The sequence below is a fragment of the Salmo salar genome, chromosome ssa02 (assembly GCF_905237065.1).
Source record: "Salmo salar chromosome ssa02, Ssal_v3.1, whole genome shotgun sequence".
Lineage (NCBI taxonomy): Eukaryota > Metazoa > Chordata > Actinopteri > Salmoniformes > Salmonidae > Salmo > Salmo salar.
The window spans coordinates 25,598,747-25,617,888 of record NC_059443.1 but is presented as its reverse complement, the minus strand read 5'-3'; the positions used below and the strand labels follow the sequence as shown (position 1 = coordinate 25,617,888).

At 45.2% G+C, this 19,142-nt stretch overlaps 1 protein-coding gene across 3 annotated transcripts in view; it reads left to right on the top strand.

The window, feature by feature from the left end:
- Positions 1-19,142, top strand: part of aplp1 (amyloid beta (A4) precursor-like protein 1) — a 68,544-nt gene that overhangs the window by 22,048 nt on the left and 27,354 nt on the right. For all 3 annotated transcript variants that reach the window (XR_006760426.1, XM_014156283.2, XM_014156273.2), the window contains exons 2-5: positions 12,510-12,689; positions 15,314-15,443; positions 18,016-18,128; positions 18,947-19,137. Coding sequence is in view for 2 of the 3 variants with exons in the window: in XM_014156283.2 (XP_014011758.1) it covers positions 12,510-12,689; positions 15,314-15,443; positions 18,016-18,128; positions 18,947-19,137 (614 nt within the window). In the remaining variant the exon portion in view is untranslated. The remainder of the gene's footprint in view (positions 1-12,509; positions 12,690-15,313; positions 15,444-18,015; positions 18,129-18,946; positions 19,138-19,142) is intronic.

The following is a 19,142-nucleotide window of genomic DNA, read 5'->3' as shown; positions in this document are numbered from 1 at the left end:
CAGAGATTTGAGACTGGGATGGAGGTTCACCTTCCAGCAGGACAATGACCCTAAGCATACTGCTAAAGCAACACTTGAGTGGTTTAAGGGGAAACATTTAAATGTCTTGGAATGGCCTAGTCGAAGCCCAGACCTCAATCCAATTGAGAATCTGTGGTATAACTTTGCTGTACACTAGCATTACCCATCCAACTTGAAGGGGCTGGAGCAGTTTTGCCTTGAAGAATGGGCAAGAATCCCAGTGGCTAGATGTGCCAAGCTTAGAGAGACATACCCCAAGAGACTTGCAGCTGTAATTGCTGCAAAAGGTATTGACTTTGTGGGGTGAATATTTATGCACGCTCAAGTTTTCGTATTTTTTTTTGTCTTATTTCTTGTTTGTTTCACAATAAAAAATATTATGCATCTTCAAAGTTCTTGGCATGTTGTGTAAATCAAATGATACAAACCCCCCAAAAATCTATTTAAATTCCAGGTTGTAAGGCAACAAAATATGAAAAATGCCAAGGGGGGTGAATAATTTCGCAAGCCACTGTAGTAGACTAAAAGTTGCCATAGCTACGTTATCATCAATATGACTACGTAGTATCTGTCTTGAATGCATCAAACCGGGAGAAGGTAGTTAAGCTAACATTAGCTAGCTAGGCTAACTGAGGCTGCGTGCACTTTCTCATCCTACAAACAACATCATTTCCTTTCAGCATATTAAGTAGCAGCCTACCTGTTGGTTGTAGCCTATCCTTCTCCTTTAACTTTTAATTTCATAAATGTAATTCCATCTTCCATTGATTAAATATCTCCTAACTTCCGTGACATTATTTAGAATTCTGGATCCAGACGCTCCCGGATCGGGTCTTGGGTATTCAGGCACAGTTAAATCCGTGAAGACCTCTACACAGGGCACCAGATGAGACAGGACTGGGGACTGAGAATGGGGGGGTCGGGGGACACTGGCGCAGTCCGACAATACCCACGGATAGGGCCAACCAGGCAGGATATAACCCCACCCACTTTGTCAAAGCACAGCCCCCACACCACCTGAGGAATATCAACAGACCATGAACCTACTACCCTGAGACAAGGCTAAGTATAGCCCACGAAGATCATAGTAAATATTGTTCTATTGATTGAATGCATCTGAAGTGCGTTCTTGCAGTGCCGTCTTAGCCTGGAACCTGCCTTTCCTGTGGCTCAGTTGGTAGAGCATGGTGTGTGCAACGCCAGGGTTGTGGGTTCGATTCTCACGGGGGGCCAGTACCAAAAAAAAAAATGCATGAAATGAAATGTATGCATTCACTACTGTAAGTCGCTCTGGATAAGAGCGTCTGCTAAATGACTAAAAATGTAACATGTAAATGTAAACCTGACAGCTTTTATTGAACTGTGGCCTCTTAACCATATCCCTGGTATGATGTCTACTTTTGTGCATGTCAAATTGGATCTCTTTTGTGCATATCAAATTGCGTATCAAATTGGCCACTCAACAGAGGATGCATACATTGGGGGTTAAGACTAACAGGTTAAGGGTCTACCAATCTGCCACTAAGCTGGTTTGATAGGTACCCAACACAAACTGGAATCCACAACAATTAGCAGTGGGGTTTTAATTAGTATGGAGCGATGATGGGGGTCGATGTTGATGGCACGCTATTCCATATATAGTCAAATGTATTTTATATTTATTTTATAAATATAGTGCACTATTTGTGATCAGGGCCCCCATTTTTGGACACACACCTTAACTGTCTCCACGCTCCACCAGACCAGACTCTCTGCATCCCTGTGTGTCTGACGCTCCTCTCTCATTATCATGGGCCCAGCCAGCCTGGCAGCTGTGGAAGAGACCCTGGCAAAGCCAATGAATAATTAAACACTGTGATTACGATGATGAATGCTCCCAAATCTATTTCACCATATATAGTCTGAGCCCAGCGATGAGATGGAACAACAGCCGAGTGTGAGGCTTTGTGTGAAGGCGGTGAGGATGGGGAGGGTGGGGATGGAAGGGAAGGGACGGGGTGGGATGGGAAGGTGGGGTGGGAAGGGAAGGGAGGGAAGGTGTGGTTTGGGGAGGGAAGTTGTGGTGGTTTGGGGAGGGAAGTTGTGGTGGTGTGGGGAGGGAAGGTGTGGTGGTGAGGGTAGGGAGGGCCGGGTTGGGGTGGGATAGGCTAGCTGGCTGGAGAGAGCCCAGATCAGAAGTCAGAGTGAGGGATAGGAGGGAAGGATAGGACAGAGAGTGGAGGGGGGTGAGAGGGAGGGATAGGAGGGAGATGGGGATAGGAGGGAAGGATAGGACAGAGAGTGGAGGGGGGTGAGAGGGAGGGATAGGAGGGAGACTGGGATAGGAGGGAAGGATAGGACAGAGAGTGGAGGGGGGTGAGAGGGAGGGATAGGAGGGAGACTGGGATAGGAGGGAAGGATAGGACAGAGAGTGGGGGGATTGAGAGGGGGAGAGAGGAAGGGAGAGAGGACAGAGAACAAAGGGAATGTGGGAGGGCTGGAGTGATAGTCTAGGAGGGAAGGATAGGACAGAGAGTGGAGGGGGGGTGAGAGGGAGGGATAGGATGGAGGGAGAGGACAGAGATCAAAGGGAATGTGGGAGGGATAGAGGGATAGTCTAGGAGGGAAAGATAAGATAGGACGGAGAGTGTAGGGGGGGATTGAGAAGGAGGGTGCAGAGGGAAGGAGGGAAGGAAGGGATTGGAGGGAGAGGACAGATCAAAGGGAATGTGAGAGGAATGGTCTAGGAGGGAAGGATAGGACAGAGTGGAGGAGGGATTGAGAGGGAGGTTACAGAGAGCAGAGGTAAGGTGGGTGGGAGGGAAGGAAGGATGGGAGAGGACAGAGAGTAGAGGGAAGGTGGGAGGGAGGTGAGCCACACACTCTCTGACCATCTGTGCTGCAGAGGACCACAGAGACCGGCACAGCAAGGCGTGTGTGTGTGTGTGTGTGTGTTTTTTTAAGTGTGCATATCAGCGTGTGTGTGTGTGTACGTGCATGCATGCATTTCTGTGCATCCGTTCATGTGCATTAATGTGTTTGAATCCATGTGTGTGTGAGTACATTTGTGTACGGTGTTTATCCCAATATATGTGCTTGTCTGTGTGCGGCGTGTGTGTGCCTCGCCCTTGCGGTGGCACCCGGCCAGTCAGCCCTCAGGGAGGAGGGTTGTAAATAAGCAGGTGAAGTAACCCAGATCCCTACTGCCAGGGGATTAACCCCTCAGAGGTCCCATGTCTCCGGTTCAGCACCCGACCCCACTAAAAATCCATCAACATCAGTACACCAGTCGTAACATAGACTTAACATGATCCTCTCAACACACAGCCCTTAGCTACAGATCTAGGATCAGCTGACCCTCCCCAAGTCCTAACCTTAACCACTACAGGGAAGAAAACCAAACTGACCTTAGATCAGCGTCATTAGGCTTGGACTCCTCCCCCCCCCCCCCACACACAGGAAGTGATGAGCCAGATGAGTCGGTGTCAGACGTGCAGCTCAGCTAACATTTATGGCAGGGCCATCTGATGGATTAAAGGGGTTGACAGATGATGGAGTGGCTCCTCCCCCTCCGCTGCCTTGCCATGTAGGTCTGGGAGATTGCATCATGTCAGAGGATGAAGTCATCCTGCAACAAAAGGCAGGCAGGGGGGAACAGGTGCTGCATATTTAATTAGACAAGGGGGGTGGGCCGTGGTGATGCCAGAGGAATATGTAAATTTTATGGCGGCCCTGGCCTGGCACGAGCTCAGCCCAGCTGACAGAGATTTTTATGGGCAAGATTATGGTTTTGGTTTGGTCTCTTTATTTGTCCCCCTGTACTGTCACACACATGCATGCATCTGCTTATCGCATCTGCATTGCAGCTTAACTACCTCCTATCAGAGGTGCATCTGAGAAATGAGGATGACTCTGTCTCTCTGTCTTCATGCTATGCTAGGATATCCCCAGACCACTGTGCTTCCCTCTGCCCTTTGTGCTCTTTGTGTCAGAGTACTCAATACCTCCTTGGAGAATAGGGAACATAGGGACTAGGGAGTACTGTTCATGAAAGGAGTAGAGTCCATCCATCCCTAGTTAATGGATGATGGAGAAAAAGAGAGGGAAATATCAACGGAGAATAAGGAGCAAGAGAGCGGGAAGGAACCAGAAAAAGGCAATCAATGTCTCTGGGCTTGTGTCAACAGGCAATTATTAATGATGAGGTGGGCTCTGGCTCTTTGGCTCTGTGCAGTGGTGAAGTCAGGGAGCTCTCCTCTCCTGTCCACTGTGTTTAGCTCCCTCAGCACGAAGGTGTGACATGTGGGGGGGAAGGGGAAGGGGAAGGGGGAGGGAGAGGGAGAGGGAGGGAGAGAGAGAGAGGGAGAGAGAGCCTTGAAGGAGGTAGAGGGAGAAGGGGGGGGGGGGATGGGGCACCACACAAACCCCTCCTCTCTCTCTCTCACACACACACCTCAGCTCACACTACTGTACATCTCTGGGAGACATCCAGGCCTTTACTGTCCAATTAAGTTTGGCCCAGGGGGGAAAAGAACAGAACAGAGCAGCTCTCCAGCCTCCACCTCTCTCATCTCTCTCCGTGGAGGAGCTGGGTAATTGTTAACAGATTGGGAAGTGTTATTGTGAAGCAGTGTGGATCAGGACGTCTCAGACCGGCCGGCCGGGGGTTTCTGTCTGAGAGGCTCACGCCACTGTGGTCACAGCAGAGAGGTCTTAGTGGTCTTAAGCCTAATTGACTAAGAAATAGAATGAAAAGCCCCCGTCCTGGCAGGCAGAGGAACCCAGGCTGGCTTTTCTACTGAGCAGAGAACGAAGAGACAATTAGAGAGATAGTTTAGAGGAGTCAAAAACTGACAAAACATACTTTTTGTGTGAGACCAATTCCATTAGGACAAATATTAAGTCTACTGAATATATTGAAAAATAAATTACACCTAGAAATGTTTGATCTAGCGCTCTATTCCTGCTACCCTTTAGCAAGAGCATCTTCTCAGTTGTCTGCCTTGTTTAGGTGGGGGCTACACTTGACTGTTTGTTTGATTTTACCATTTAAAACAAGATTAGTGACTGGCTGGCAGATTCCCCTAGTGTGCCAAGGCAAGCACCAAGACCACACCAGCACCTTTCATGCAGGCTTTTGGTACTTCCTCCTAAAAGTAATTTAGACCAATTTAGCAGAGGGCAAGCTGTCTTGTCTGACCAACCAATCACAGCCAGATAGGTCCCTGTCAGGAGATGGGTTCTAATCGGTTAGGATGTTGATGTTCAAAATGTTCCAGATAGAGGTGTATTGTATAGAATAGATATGACGTTATATTATGTCTAATAAACTGTCATGCCAGGTCTATGCAGTACATTTCTATCTGCATCCCACCAGATTGAACAGGCTGTAGAACAGGCGTGCTAAACAATTGTCATAAGTAAATGAGTGACGGCAGCTAGTTCCTGTTCACACGCATGTAACTCTACCATACCTTCTGTAAACAACAGTGTTAGTCAGCATGTCTGATTCACTGACAACTGAGAGACAAGGCTTCTTTAATGAGTCTGTGTTGGGTGGGAGAGTTTACGTCTCTCCTGGGTCTCTCTATTGAAATAGACTGATTTCATGCAATTATGAATGACACACAAACAGACATACTGTACATTTTATGAAGCTAGGCAACCTTGATGTAATTCAGAATTTGAATTGTGAGTTTGAAAATGACTATAATGCAAATATGCCAGGGCTTTTATTTACTGAACTGAAGCTCTGATTGCAACATTTAAACTTGGACTATCATAGCCTGCAGTGGTGCCATCAGACCTGTGACTTTCCCAGTCAGCGCCATGCTGAGACACTGCGTGGTAGGCTGGCAGTCACACCACGGAGGAGTAGGAGAGAGTGGGAGGGTGTGATGTCTGTCCTTGCGTGTTGGTTGTCATGATGGTGAGATGGTGAAATGCAGAGTGATTATTCCCAAAGTGGGTCAAAGACAGCATGTCCATAACTGCTAGCAGGACATGGTAACTTTGAAGAGGAGAGAGATAGAGGAGGAGAAGATGGAACAATGTATAAACAAATCCAGGGCTCATTGAGGGAATGCAGGTAGTGTTTGTGATTAGGATTTGTTTTCACGGCAGGCCCATCTAATCTGGTGGTGAATCAGGGAGAGCTGGGATTGGCTGAGGTGCTGCGGAGCATCCTCTCCACGCTGGAGGTCAGGCCATCTGGCTCCAGATGGGCTCCTATTGATCGGAGAGAGCGTGGTGATCCAGTTGCAGGCGTACATCATTGATTTTCTGCTGTAGTGCAGGAGTGGAGAGTGCAGGAGTGGAGAGTGCAGGAGTGGAGAGTGCAGGAGTGGAGAGTGCCGGAGTGGAGAGTTCAGGATGAAGGCTGGAGCAGAGCAGAGCTGTCAGGTCATCTTTTCAAATATCCAGAATATTTTTTTGTGGAGTTGACCTTCCCTGAGTCGAAGAGACATATCTATTTAACCACTACCTCAGCAGGCACAGTGGCTTGTCAGTGTGGGCTGTGTGTAGCTTAAGCAGGCACTTTTATTCTCACACACACACATTCCTTAACACACATCAATAACATGCTCCCAGAAAGCTGCCAGTTCAGCAGAAATCAACATCTCTTAGCACCACTCTTAATAATATGCAAACAGTTTCTATGTCCACTTACTGTATATAGGAGGTTGAGTCATGTACAGTACCAGTATTCATAAGGACTTGAATTAATAAAGTCACTACAGTACCAGTAGTCATAAAGACTTGAATTAATAAAGCCATGTACAGTACCAGTAGTCATAAAGACTTGAATTAATAAAGTCACTACAGTACCAGTAGTCATAAGGACTTGAATGAATAAAGTCACTACAGTACCAGTAGTCATAAGGACTTGAATGAATAAAGTCACTACAGTACCAGTAGTCATAAGGACTTGAATGAATAAAGTCACTACAGTACCAGTAGTCATAAGGACTTGAATGAATAAAGTCACTACAGTACCAGTAGTCATAAAGACTTGAATGAATAAAGTCACTACACTACCAGTAGTCATAAAGACTTGAATGAATAAAGTCACTACAGTACCAGTAGTCATAAAGACTTGAATTAATAAAGCCACTACAGTACCAGTAGTCATAAAGACTTGAATTAATAAAGCCACTACAGTACCAGTAGTCATAAGGACTTGAATTAATAAAGCCATGTACAGTACCAGTAGTCATAAAGACTTGAATTAATAAAGTCACTACAGTACCAGTAGTCATAAGGACTTGAATTAATAAAGCCATGTACAGTACCAGTAGTCACTCATGGAGATTTTAACCTTAGCTCTGTGCTTTGTTAATTATCGCTGAACTCCAAATAAATTGGGTGTCTCTGCACCATTCTGGAGCTCCAAACCCCATTCCTCAAGGCCTCGCTCGGCCACGTCCATTCAGCTTTAATTATAATCCAATGAACTCGTTATCATAGTTTCCATTCATATCTAGTGGGGCTCTAATGCTCAGACTCCTCCGGTCCTTATTATATTTATTGTATATTTATTCATGGATTTTGTATATATTTATTTCCGATATAAATTTTAATTAGAACTTCAAACACTTTAGCAGCAGTCGGCTGAGGCAGAACTTCCCTTTGATCAGACGTCACTCGCCCTGCTTTCCTCTCTCTCTTTTTCCTCTCCCCCTTACCCCTGGGCATCTTGATGCTAATAGGCTGAGTGTTGCTCTTCTTGCCTGTCAGTCCATCTGTCTGTCTATGGAGATTAAAGCAGTTGGGCCAGTCATAAGACGTGTTGAATGGGTTCTGGGTTGCCAATTGCCAGTTTCAGTGTGGATAGGGATATTGTTTGAACTTTCTGTCATATCAGTTTTCATAAGTGACTATTGGCTGTTAAGCCAGAAGAATGGCAAGACTGAGCTAAATTATTTGTTAGGTAGATGTTCAAGCATGTCTTTGAAATATTCCTCTACTTTTTCCGCACCAAAGAGGAGTCATATCTCTGTGCTATATATACTGTACGCGTGAACACAACACCTGATAACTCCATCCCTCTATGTCCCTTTCTAAAATAATCCTACTGAGGCATTGACGTCATAATACTCAGCTTGTGTTAGAAAACGAGCATGTTTGGTCTCTACATCTGGGGAGATTTTCTCATGCAGTGTGTACATCGTCTCCCCTCCTCCTCCACTCTACTCTCCTCCTTTCTTCTCCCTTCCACTCCTACTCTCACCCCTCCTCCCTCCCTCTCCTGTGTGTTAATGTACTTGAAGTGGCCCGGCTGTCAATGAGCTTGTATTAATACCTGACTGGGAGCAGCGGGGCCGGGGCCGGCTGGTGTTTGTTCCTCCACGGTGCCTCCCCTGGGCCCGACCCCCAGGCTGCAGGCAGAGGGAACGGATCCCATGATCAATAACAACATCCTAGCAGGCTGCTGAGAGAGGGTAGGAAGGAGGGGGGAGGGTGGAGAGAGGGGGAGAGAGGGGGTAGGAAGGAGGGGTGAGGGTGGAGAGAGGGGGGAGAAAGAGGCAGAAAGAGAGGGAGAGGAAAAGAGAAAGAGCTAAGGGAGAGAAACAGTAGGGCAGAGATTGAGAGAATAGAGGGGAGTGGTAGAAAGAGGATAAGAGGGGCAGATGGGAGCAGGCTTTACAGTATATAGTTGTTGTACATTTCCTATTTATCCAGCCTATCTTTATATTATCAACTCTTAACATTGCTAACAAAACCAGGGCGTAGTTTCAGTCGATAAGTCAGACTTTCCATTGGCTTTGGGTGTCACTCAATGCATGATCTGGTATACATCTTTTATGATCTTTGTCTCTGCCAATATTCTCTATCACTGTAGCTACAGTGTGAGACAATGGTATATGCATTAGCTTGAAAGTCCATTTTTCTCTCTCTCTCTCCTGTCTCATATATATATATATATATATATATATATATATATATATATATATATATATATATATATATATGCTCAAAAAAATAAAGGGAACACTTAAACAACACATCCTAGATCTGAATGAAAGAAATAATCTTATGAAATACTTTTTTCTTTACATAGTTGAATGTGCTGACAACAAAATCACACAAAAATAATCAATGGAAATCCAATTTATCAACCCATGGAGGTCTGGATTTGGAGTCACACTCCAAATTAAAGTGGAAAACCACACTACAGGCTGATCCAACTTTGATGTAATGTCCTTAAAACAAGTCAAAATGAGGCTCAGTAGTGTGTGTGGCCTCCACGTGCCTGTATGACCTCCCTACAATGCCTGGGCATGCTCCTGATGAGGTGGCGGATGGTCTCCTGAGGGATCTCCTCCCAGACCTGGACTAAAGCATCCGCCAACTCCTGGACAGTCTGTGGTGCAACGTGGCGTTGGTGGATGGAGCGAGACATGATGTCCCAGATGTGCTCAATTGGATTCAGGTCTGGGGAACGGACGGGCCAGTCCATAGCATCAATGCCTTCCTCTTGCAGCAACTGCTGACACAGTCCAGCCACATGAGGTCTAGCATTGTCTTGCATTAGGAGGAACCCATGGCCAACCGCACAAGCATATGGTCTCACAAGGGGTCTGAGGATCTCATCTCGGTACCTAATGGCAGTCAGGCTACCTCTGGCGAGCACATGGAGGGCTGTGCGGCCCCCCAAAGAAATGCCACCCCACACCATGACTGACCCACTGCCAAACCGGTCATGCTGGAGGATGTTGCAGGCAGCAGAACGTTCTCCACGGCGTCTCCAGACTCTGTCACGTCTGTCACGTGCTCAGTGTGAACCTGCTTTCATCTGTGAAGAGCACAGGGCGCCAGTGGCGAATTTGCCAATCTTGGTGTTCTCTGGCAAATGCCAAACGTCCTGCACGGTGTTGGGCTGTAAGCACAACCCCCACCTGTGGACGTTGGGCCCTCATACCACCCTCATGGAGTCTGTTTCTGACCGTTTGAGCAGACACATGCACATTTGTGGCCTGCTGGAGGTCATTTGGCAGGGCTCTGGCAGTGCTTCTCCTGCTCCTCCTTGCACAAAGGCGGAGGTAGCGGTCCTGCTGCTGGGTTGTTGCCCTCCTACGGCTTCCTCCACGCCTCCTGATGTACTGGCCTGTCTCCTGGTAGCGCCTCCATGCTCTGGACACTACGCTGACAGACACAGCAAACCTTCTTGCCACAGCTCGCATTGATGTGCCATCCTGGATGAGCTGCACTACCTGAGCCACTTGTGTGGGTTGTAGACTCCGTCTCATGCTACCACTGGAGTGAAAGCACCACCAGCATTCAAAAGTGATCAAAACATCAGCCAGGAAGCATAGGAACTGAGAAGTGGTCTGTGGTCCCCACCTGCAGAACCACTCCTTTATTGTGGGTGTCTTGCTAATTGCCTATAATTTCCACCTGGTGTCTATTCCATTTGCACAACAGCATGTGAAATGAATTGTCAATCAGTGTTGCTTCCTAAGTGGACAGTTTGATTTCACAGAAGTGTGATTGACTTGGAGTTACATTGTGTTGTTTAAGTGTTCCCTTTATTTTTTTGAGCAGTGTATATAAAAAGTCGGTTAGGACATCTACTTTGTGCATGACACAAGTAATTTTTCCAACATTTGTTTACAGACAGATTATTTCACTGTATCACAATTCCAGTGGGTCAGAAGTTTACATTCACTAAGTTGACTGTGCCTTTAAACGGCTTGGAAAAATCCAGAAAATGACGTCATGGCTTTAGAAGCTTCTGATAGGCTGATTGACATCATTTGAGTCAATTGGAGGTGTACCTGTGAATGTATTTCAAGGCCTACCTTCAAACTCAGAGTCTCTTTCCTTGACAACATGGGAAAATGAAAAGAAATCAGCCAAGACCTCAGAAAACAAATTGTAGACCTCCACAAGTCTGGTTCATCCTTGGGAGCAATTTCCAAACACCTGAAGGTACCACGTTCATCTGTACAAACAATAGTACGCAAGTATAAACACCATGGGACCATGCAGCCATCATACCGCTCAGGAAGGAGACGCATTCTGTCTCCTAGAGATGAACGTACTTTGGTGCAAAAAGTGCAAATCAATCCCAGAACAACAGCAAAGGACCTTGTGAAGATGCTGGAGGAAACGGGTACAAAAGTATCTATATCCACAGTAAAACGAGTCCTATATCGACATAACCTGAAAGGCCGCTCAGCAAGGAAGAAGCCACTGCTCCAAAATTGCCATTAAAAAAGCCAGACTGCGGTTTGCAACTGCACATGGGGACGAAGATCGTACTTTTTGGAGAAATGTCCTCTGGTCTGATGAAACAAAAATAGAACTGTTTGGTCATAATGGCCATCATTATTTTTGGAGGAAAAATGGTGAGGCTTGCAAGCCGAAGAACACCATCCCAACCGTGAAGCACACGTGGGTGGTAGCATCATGTTGTGGAGGTGCTTTGCTGCAGGAGGGACTGGTGCACTTCACAAAATAGATGGCATCATGAGGGAGGTAAATTATGTGGATATATTGAAGTTACATCTCAAGACATCAGTCAGGACGTTAAAGCTTGGTCGCAGATGCGCCTCCAAATGGACAATGACCCCAAGCATACTTCCAAAGTTGTGGCAAAATGGCTTAAGGACAACAAAGTCAAGGTATTGGAGTGGCAATCACAAAGCCCTGACCTCAATCCCATAGAAAATGTGTGGGCAGAACTGAAAAAGCGTGTTCGAGCAAGGAGACCTACAAACCTGACTCAGTTACACCAGCTCTGTCAAGAGGAATGGACCAAAATTCACCCAACTTATTGTGGGAAGCTTGTGGAAGGCTACTAATTGAGTGTATGTAAAGTTCTGACCCACTGGGAATGTGATGAAAGAAATAAAAGCTGAAATAAATATTTTTCTCTACTATTATTCTGACATTTCACATTCTTAAAATAAAGTGGTGATCCTAACTGACCTAAGACAGAGAATTTTTACTAGGATTAAATGTCAGGAATTGTGAAAAACTGAGTTTAAATAAGGTGTATGTAAACTTCCGACTTCAACTGTGTATATATATGCATGCACACACACACAGAATGGATGCAACGATGTATACACACACTCACTCTCTCTGCAGCTAAGCCATTGTTTGTGTTGGGAGATAGATCAGAGAGATTGTATCAGCGGGTACATTTAGACTAATCTAAGGTCCTGTCCTTCATTCTCAAACTCGATATTATCCAACCACTTTGTTTGTATTGACAACTCTTCTCTCTCTCACACAATTCAATTCAAGGACTTTATTGGCATGGTAAACATATGTTAACATTGCCAAAGCATGTGAAGTAGATAATAAACAAAATAGAAATAAACAATACAAATTAACAGTAAACATTACACTCTCTCTCAGGACAACCATAACAAAGTATTTCTCTCCCCCCACCTTTCTACCTTCATCCCTCTCTCCTTCCATCTATTTCTCAACTTCTCTCTTCTCTTTCTACCACACCTCACCCCCTCTCCTCTCCCTGTCTAACTCCCTCTCTCTAGGCCTTGGCCATGGCTGAGGTGAATGGACCAGGGCCCCTGGTGGCTGAGCCGCAGATTGCCATGTTCTGTGGGCGTCAGCTGCTGCACATGAACCCTGAGACTGGCCAATGGGAGCCTGACCCTCAGGGCCGCCAGGGCTGCTTCACAGAACCCAACCAGATTCTGTCCTACTGCCAAGAGGTAGGAGCCAACAACACAGCTATGGTTATGAGATCGACCTCATACTGCACTGTTACTGCACTGTAATGCTCAGCTCATCTCCAATGCTGCTGCAATAGCATACTAGAGAGCAGATACTTTAGATGGGTTTATGGATATAAAGATAGTGGTAGATTCAGTGCCTTCAGAAAGTATTCATACCCCTTGACTTATTGTTACAGACTGAATTCAATATGCAGTAAAAACAAATTATACACACAATAATGACAAAGTGAAAACATGTTTTTGCAAACGATTACAAGCATACCCATAACATGATGCAGTCACAACTATGCTTGAACATATGGAGAGTGGTACTCAGTAATGTGTTGTGTTGGATTTGACACAAACATATTCAGGACAAAAATGGAATTGCTTTGCCACATTTTTTGCAGTTTTACTTTAGTGCCTTGTTGCAAACAGAATGCATGTTTTGGAATATTTTTCTTCTGTACAGACTTCTTTCTTTTCAGTCTGTCAAATAGGTTAGTATTGTGGCATACGGTAACTACAATGTTGTTGATCATTTTTATCCTACCACAGCCATTAAACTCTAACTCTTTTAAAGTCACCATTGGCCTCATGGTGAAATTCCTGAGCGGTTTCTCTCCTCTCCGGCAACTAAGTTAGCAAGGACACCTGTATCTTTGTAGTGACTGGGTGTATTGATACACCATCCAAAGTGTAATTAATAACTTCACCATGCTCAAAGGGATATATATATTTTTTACCCATCTACCAATTGGTGCCATTCTTTGCGAGGCATTGGAAAACATCTCTGGTCTTTGTGGTTGAATCTGTGTTTGAAATTCAGTGCTTGACTGAAGGACGTTACATATATTTGTGTGTGTGTGTGTGTGTGTGTGTGTGTGTGTGGGGTACAGAGATGAGGTAGTCATTCACTATTGCACACGGAGTGAGTCCATGCAACTTATTGGGGTTTCAGGTGTCTCCGGAAGGTGGTGATTGACTCCAGGACAGCGGAGTCAATCACCACCTTCCGGAGACACCTGAAACCCCACCTCTTCAAGGAATACCTGGGATAGGATAAAGTAATCCTTCTAACCCCCCCCCTTAAAAGATTTAGATGCACTATTGTAAAGTGGTTGTTCCACTGGATATTATAGGTGAATGCACCAATTTGTAAGTCGCTCTGGATAAGAGCGTCTGCTAAATGACTAAAATGTAAATGTAAAATGATTATTATGTGACTTGTTAAGCACATTTTTACTCCTGAACTTATTTAGGCTTGCCATAACAAAGGGTTTGAATACTTATTGACTCAAGACGTTTCAGCTTTTAATTTTAAATTGATTTGTAAACATTTAAAAACATCATTCCACTTTGACATTATGGGGAATTGTGTGTAGGCCAGTGACAAAATCTACATTTTTATCCATTTTAAATTCAGGCTGTAACAACAACATTTGGAAAACGTCAAGGGGTGTGAATACTTTCTGAATGCACTGTAAATGGGTGGACAGACTGGTACAGATAGATAGATACCTCACACAACATTATGAATAGGAGCAGGAGTAACCAACCCTAATCTCCCAATCTGTCTCACTTGGTTTGTCTTGTCCTATGGTAGGTATGGTATGGTATGTATGGTATGTATGTATGTATGTATGTATGTATGTATGTATGTATGTATGTATGTATGTATGTATGTATGTATGTATAGTGCAGTGATGGTGGTCAGGAGGAAATATTTATTGATATTTCCTGAATATTAATACTACCATCCATCAATCTTCCTCCTGCCACGTTTATCCTCCTAATTCCTGACAGTCTCCTGCATGCCAAACTTAAGGCATATCAATGGCATGACAGGCCTTGCCACAGCCTTGGTTTGATTAGAGACTCGCTGCTCCCCCTCCCCAACAAGAGCAAGGAGCCTGTTTTTATAAAAGGACATCATGCGCCACCTGGTGGCTAAATGAAGCACAGCGGGCAAAGCAAACAGCAGTCACACAGTTGAAATGGCTGTAATGTGATTACCCAGCTCATTATGCATCTGTGATTTCTTTTTCCTCAACGTCTGTGGATCCGGGTCTCAGACAGCGTGCCAAATACATTTCTCAATCCATTAAACCTCATTATAGGGCTGTGCTTATGCCATTGCCCTACATTTTAATTGAAAGTAGTCAGATGTGAAATTGGGATTTTGGAAAGAATTGGAAGTGGGATTGTATAGGTCAACTTGTTTTCAGACTGGAATTTTCCTTACAACTTAAGGAGAATTTCAGTGTACGACGTGCATCGTCAGAAAATAGACCCTTAGGGCCAAAGTGTTTCAGACCGTTGCATGAGTCTCCTTTTTACCTTTCTCCCTATTGATTGTGCTATCCTCTCTCCTCCTCTCTCCCTCTCCTACTCCCTCTTGCCCTCTCCTCCTCTCTCCCTCTCCTCCTCTCTCTCTCCCTCTGTCTGTACTGTACGTCTCCTCTCCCCTCAACACTCCTTTTCCCCTCTCCATTTGTCTGACCCTGTTGTCTCTCTCCTCTCTGTTGTCCTGTCTGTCCATATCATCCATCCATCTGTCCCTCCCTCTGTCTTTCTGTCTCTCTCCCGCCGTCTGTCTGCCTGTCCATCTGTCCAACCAGATGTACCCAGCCCTACAGATCTCCCATGTGGAGGAGTCCTCCAGCCCCGTCACCATCCCAGCCTGGTGTAAGAAGGGCTGGGGCCACTGCCAGACACGCCCCTTCATCGTCATGCCCTACCGCTGCCAGGGTAAGAACAACACGTCTGCAATGTCTGCACCCTCAGCATCATCATCCTTCTAATCTTCAGCATATCCCTACACAAACATCACTCAAAACATTGCACAACTTCCCTTTGATCACCCACCCCATATCCGAGGATAACTTTATTATATTAATAAGTAACATGTCATCATTATGTTTAATACAAAGCATGTCATTTCCATGATATGGTTAAGTAGCGTTCAAATTCAGCCTCGGGGAAGTAATAATAGAAACGGACATAGTACTGTCTAATAGTTCATTTGAATGGATTCCATTGTCAAAGCTTTGTCAGGTGCACCAAAGAGCTTCACTCCATTAAAATGGTGGAAAGGTCTTTCAGTCTGTGTTGAATATTAACCCACTTGTCCCCACATTTTACCAAACATGCCACTATGCACATTTTATGCCATTAGTAACCCTAACATGTAATCCAAATTGCTTAAAAAAATTATAGTAATTGAAAAGTATGTAAAAAATAATTGTGACTGGTGGGATCATACAGTGCTCTGCCTATAATAAAATGAACAGACATTTGCCCCAATATCTACTGTATATACCTCAGCTAATTTACCCACACACCTCAACCCAATTACCCACACACCCCATCCCTCTCTCCCCATGCCCTAACCCTAACACCCACATGCCAATACCCTAATATTGATACAATCAAGTACTGATACACCCATATCCTAGCCCTGAATGATACACCATATCCTAGCCCTGAATGATACTCATTTTTATTTTTTTATTTCACCTTTATTTAACCAGGTAGGCTAGTTGAGAACATGTTCTCATTTGCAACTGCGACCTGGCCAAGATAAAGCAAAGCAGTTCGACACATACAACAACACAGAGTTACACATGGAATAAACAAACATACAGTCAATAATACAGTAGAACAAGTGTATATATACAGCATGTGCAAATGAGGTAGGATAAGGGAGGTAAGGCAATAAATAAGCCATGGTGGTGAAGTAATTACAATATAGCAATTAAACACTGGAATGGTAGATGTGCAGAAGATGAATGTGCAAGTAGAGATACTGGGGTGCAAAGGAGCAAGATAAATAAATAAATAAATGCAGTATGGCGATGAGGTAGTTGGATGGGCTATTTACACATGGGCTATGTACAGGTGCAATGATCTGTGAGCACGCCCACATTCTCATCGACGGGGCTGTAGTAGAGCTGGTTGAGAGCTTCAAGTTCAACAAACCAACATGGTCTGAGCACACCAAGACCGTCATGAAGAGGGCACGACAAAACCTATTCCCCCTCAGGAGACTGAAAAGATTTGGCATGGGTCCTCAGATCCTCAAAAGGTTCTACAGCTGCACCATCGAGAGCATCCTGACTGCATCCTAACTTGCCTGGTATGGCAACTGCTCGGCCTCTACAGAGGGTAGTGCGAACGGCTCAGTACATTACTGGGGCCAAGCTTCCTGCCATCCAGGCTCTCTATACCAGGCAGTGTCAGAGGAAGGCCCTAAAACTCCTGAACACCTAATCAAATGGCTACCCAGACTTTTTGCATTTTTAAAAAATTGTTTTTATTTTATCTTTATTTAACTAGGCAAGTCAGTTAAGAACAAATTCTTATTTTCAATGACGGCCTAGGAACAGTGGGTTAACTGCCTTGTTTAGAGGCAGAACGACAGATTTTTACCTTGTCAGCTCGGGGATTCGATCTTGCAACCTTTCGGTTACTAGTTCAACGCTCTTACCACTAAGCTACCTGCCGTCCCCAATATAATTTTATTCGATTTTTAATCATTCTCGACACCTTAATAATGCATAATATATGGCTTATTTGTTAATAAATACAACTGTAACTTCTCTAGAACCTGTAAAGTACAAAAGTTATTAATTTCACTATTGTGACCGATGGAATTAAAATCTGAAATTAAGCATATTTCACATTGTTCTGTCCTTGACTGACTGACTGACTGGCTGCAGCTATTGAAAGTAGAACTGCAGGCAGCAGCACACCATTGTGTTCTGGCTCAATCTCCACTTCCCACCTCGTCCTCAGCCCAGACAGTGCAGAGGCACTGTAATGAGTTGGCATTATCTTATTATACTGGACCTTTCTAGTTCAATGCTCTCTCTCTCTCTCTCCTTCTCCCTCTCTCTCTCTCTCTCCTTCTCCCCCTCTCCCTCTCTCTCTCTCTCCCTCTCTCTCTCTCTCTCTCCCTCTCTCTCTCTCTCTCTCCCTCTCTCTCTCTCTCTCTCTCTCTCTCTCTCTCTCTCTCTCTCTCCTTCTCTCTCTCTCTCTCTCTCTCTCTCCTTCTCTCTCTCTCTCTCTCTCTCTCCTTCTCTCTCTCTCTCCTTCTCTCTCTCTCTCCTTCGCTCTCTCTCCTTCTCTCTCTCTCTCCTTCTCTCCTCTCTCCTCTCCTTCTCCCTCCCTCCTTCTCCCTCTCTTGGGTTTATGGATGTTTATCAACATTCTTTATCAATTAAAAAATGTTACAACCAAGGCAAGTATTAAAATATAAAATATTCTCATTCCATTTCCCTCCTCTCTCTCTCTCTCGCTCTCTCTCTCTCTCGCTCTGCAGTGGGTGAGTATGTGAGTGAGGCCCTGTTGGTTCCAGACCGATGCCGTTTCCTGCACCAGGAGCAGATGGATGCCTGTGAGAGCTACGTCTACTGGCACAACATAGCCAAGGAGGTGCGGGCGGAGCGACATTATATTAACTAAGATTATATTAGAGTTAATTAAATTATGCCTAAATGATATTACATGTTCATTTTTCAATTCATTTCTTAAGTTTTAATTGGGTTTTAACACCGCTAGGACTCTTTATAGAGAGTTAGCATAGACTTCTATAAGACATTAAACTTTGACTTGGACTAATTGAGTCAATAACAAAACTGCAGTGTAGACTGCAGTAAAAGACTGGGGCTGGAAGCTAACTGTACCCAGCTGGGTGTAGTGTAACACAGTATCATACTGCATCAGCAGAATGAGCAGCTAGAGGAGTTTATTATAGGCCAGGGAGGTGTGGTAATTTATTATATTCCAGGGAGGTGAGACAGTTTATTAGAGACAAGGGAGGTGAGGAGGTGCATTAGAGGCCAGGGAGGTAAGGAGGTGCATTAGAGGCCAGGGAGGTGAGGGGGTGCATTAGAGGCCAGGGAGGTGAGGGGGTGCATTAGAGGCCAGGGAGGTGAGGGGGTGCATTAGAGGCCAGGGAGGTGAGGGGGTGCATTAGAGGCCAGGGAGGTGAGGGGGTGCATTAGAGGCCAGGGAGGTGAAGGGGTGCATTAGAGGCCAGGGAGGTGAGGCAGTTTTTATAATTCACCTTCATCATGCTGAGGAAGAGGTTACCCCCTGTCGTGTTCCATTCCTCCTGCTAGTTAGTTCCCTTTGATCACACTCACATTTCCTCTCTTTTTCTATGCACCCCTGATCTCTCTCTAGTTCACCTTGGTCTTTTCCAGTCTTGATTCATGTTTAACAGATTTCTCTCATCCTTTCTGTTTCAGGCCTGCACAGCAGACAGTCTGGAGCTGCATAGTTATGGGATGCTGTTGCCGTGCGGCGAACGTTTCCGTGGGGTGGAGTATGTGTGCTGCCCGGGGAGGGGCGGGTCCAGTGGCAGGGGGGAGACAGAGGGAGGGGACGTTCTCCCAGCAGGACCCCAGGCCCTCACCCCTCAGGTTAAAGTCAACACAGGGTGAG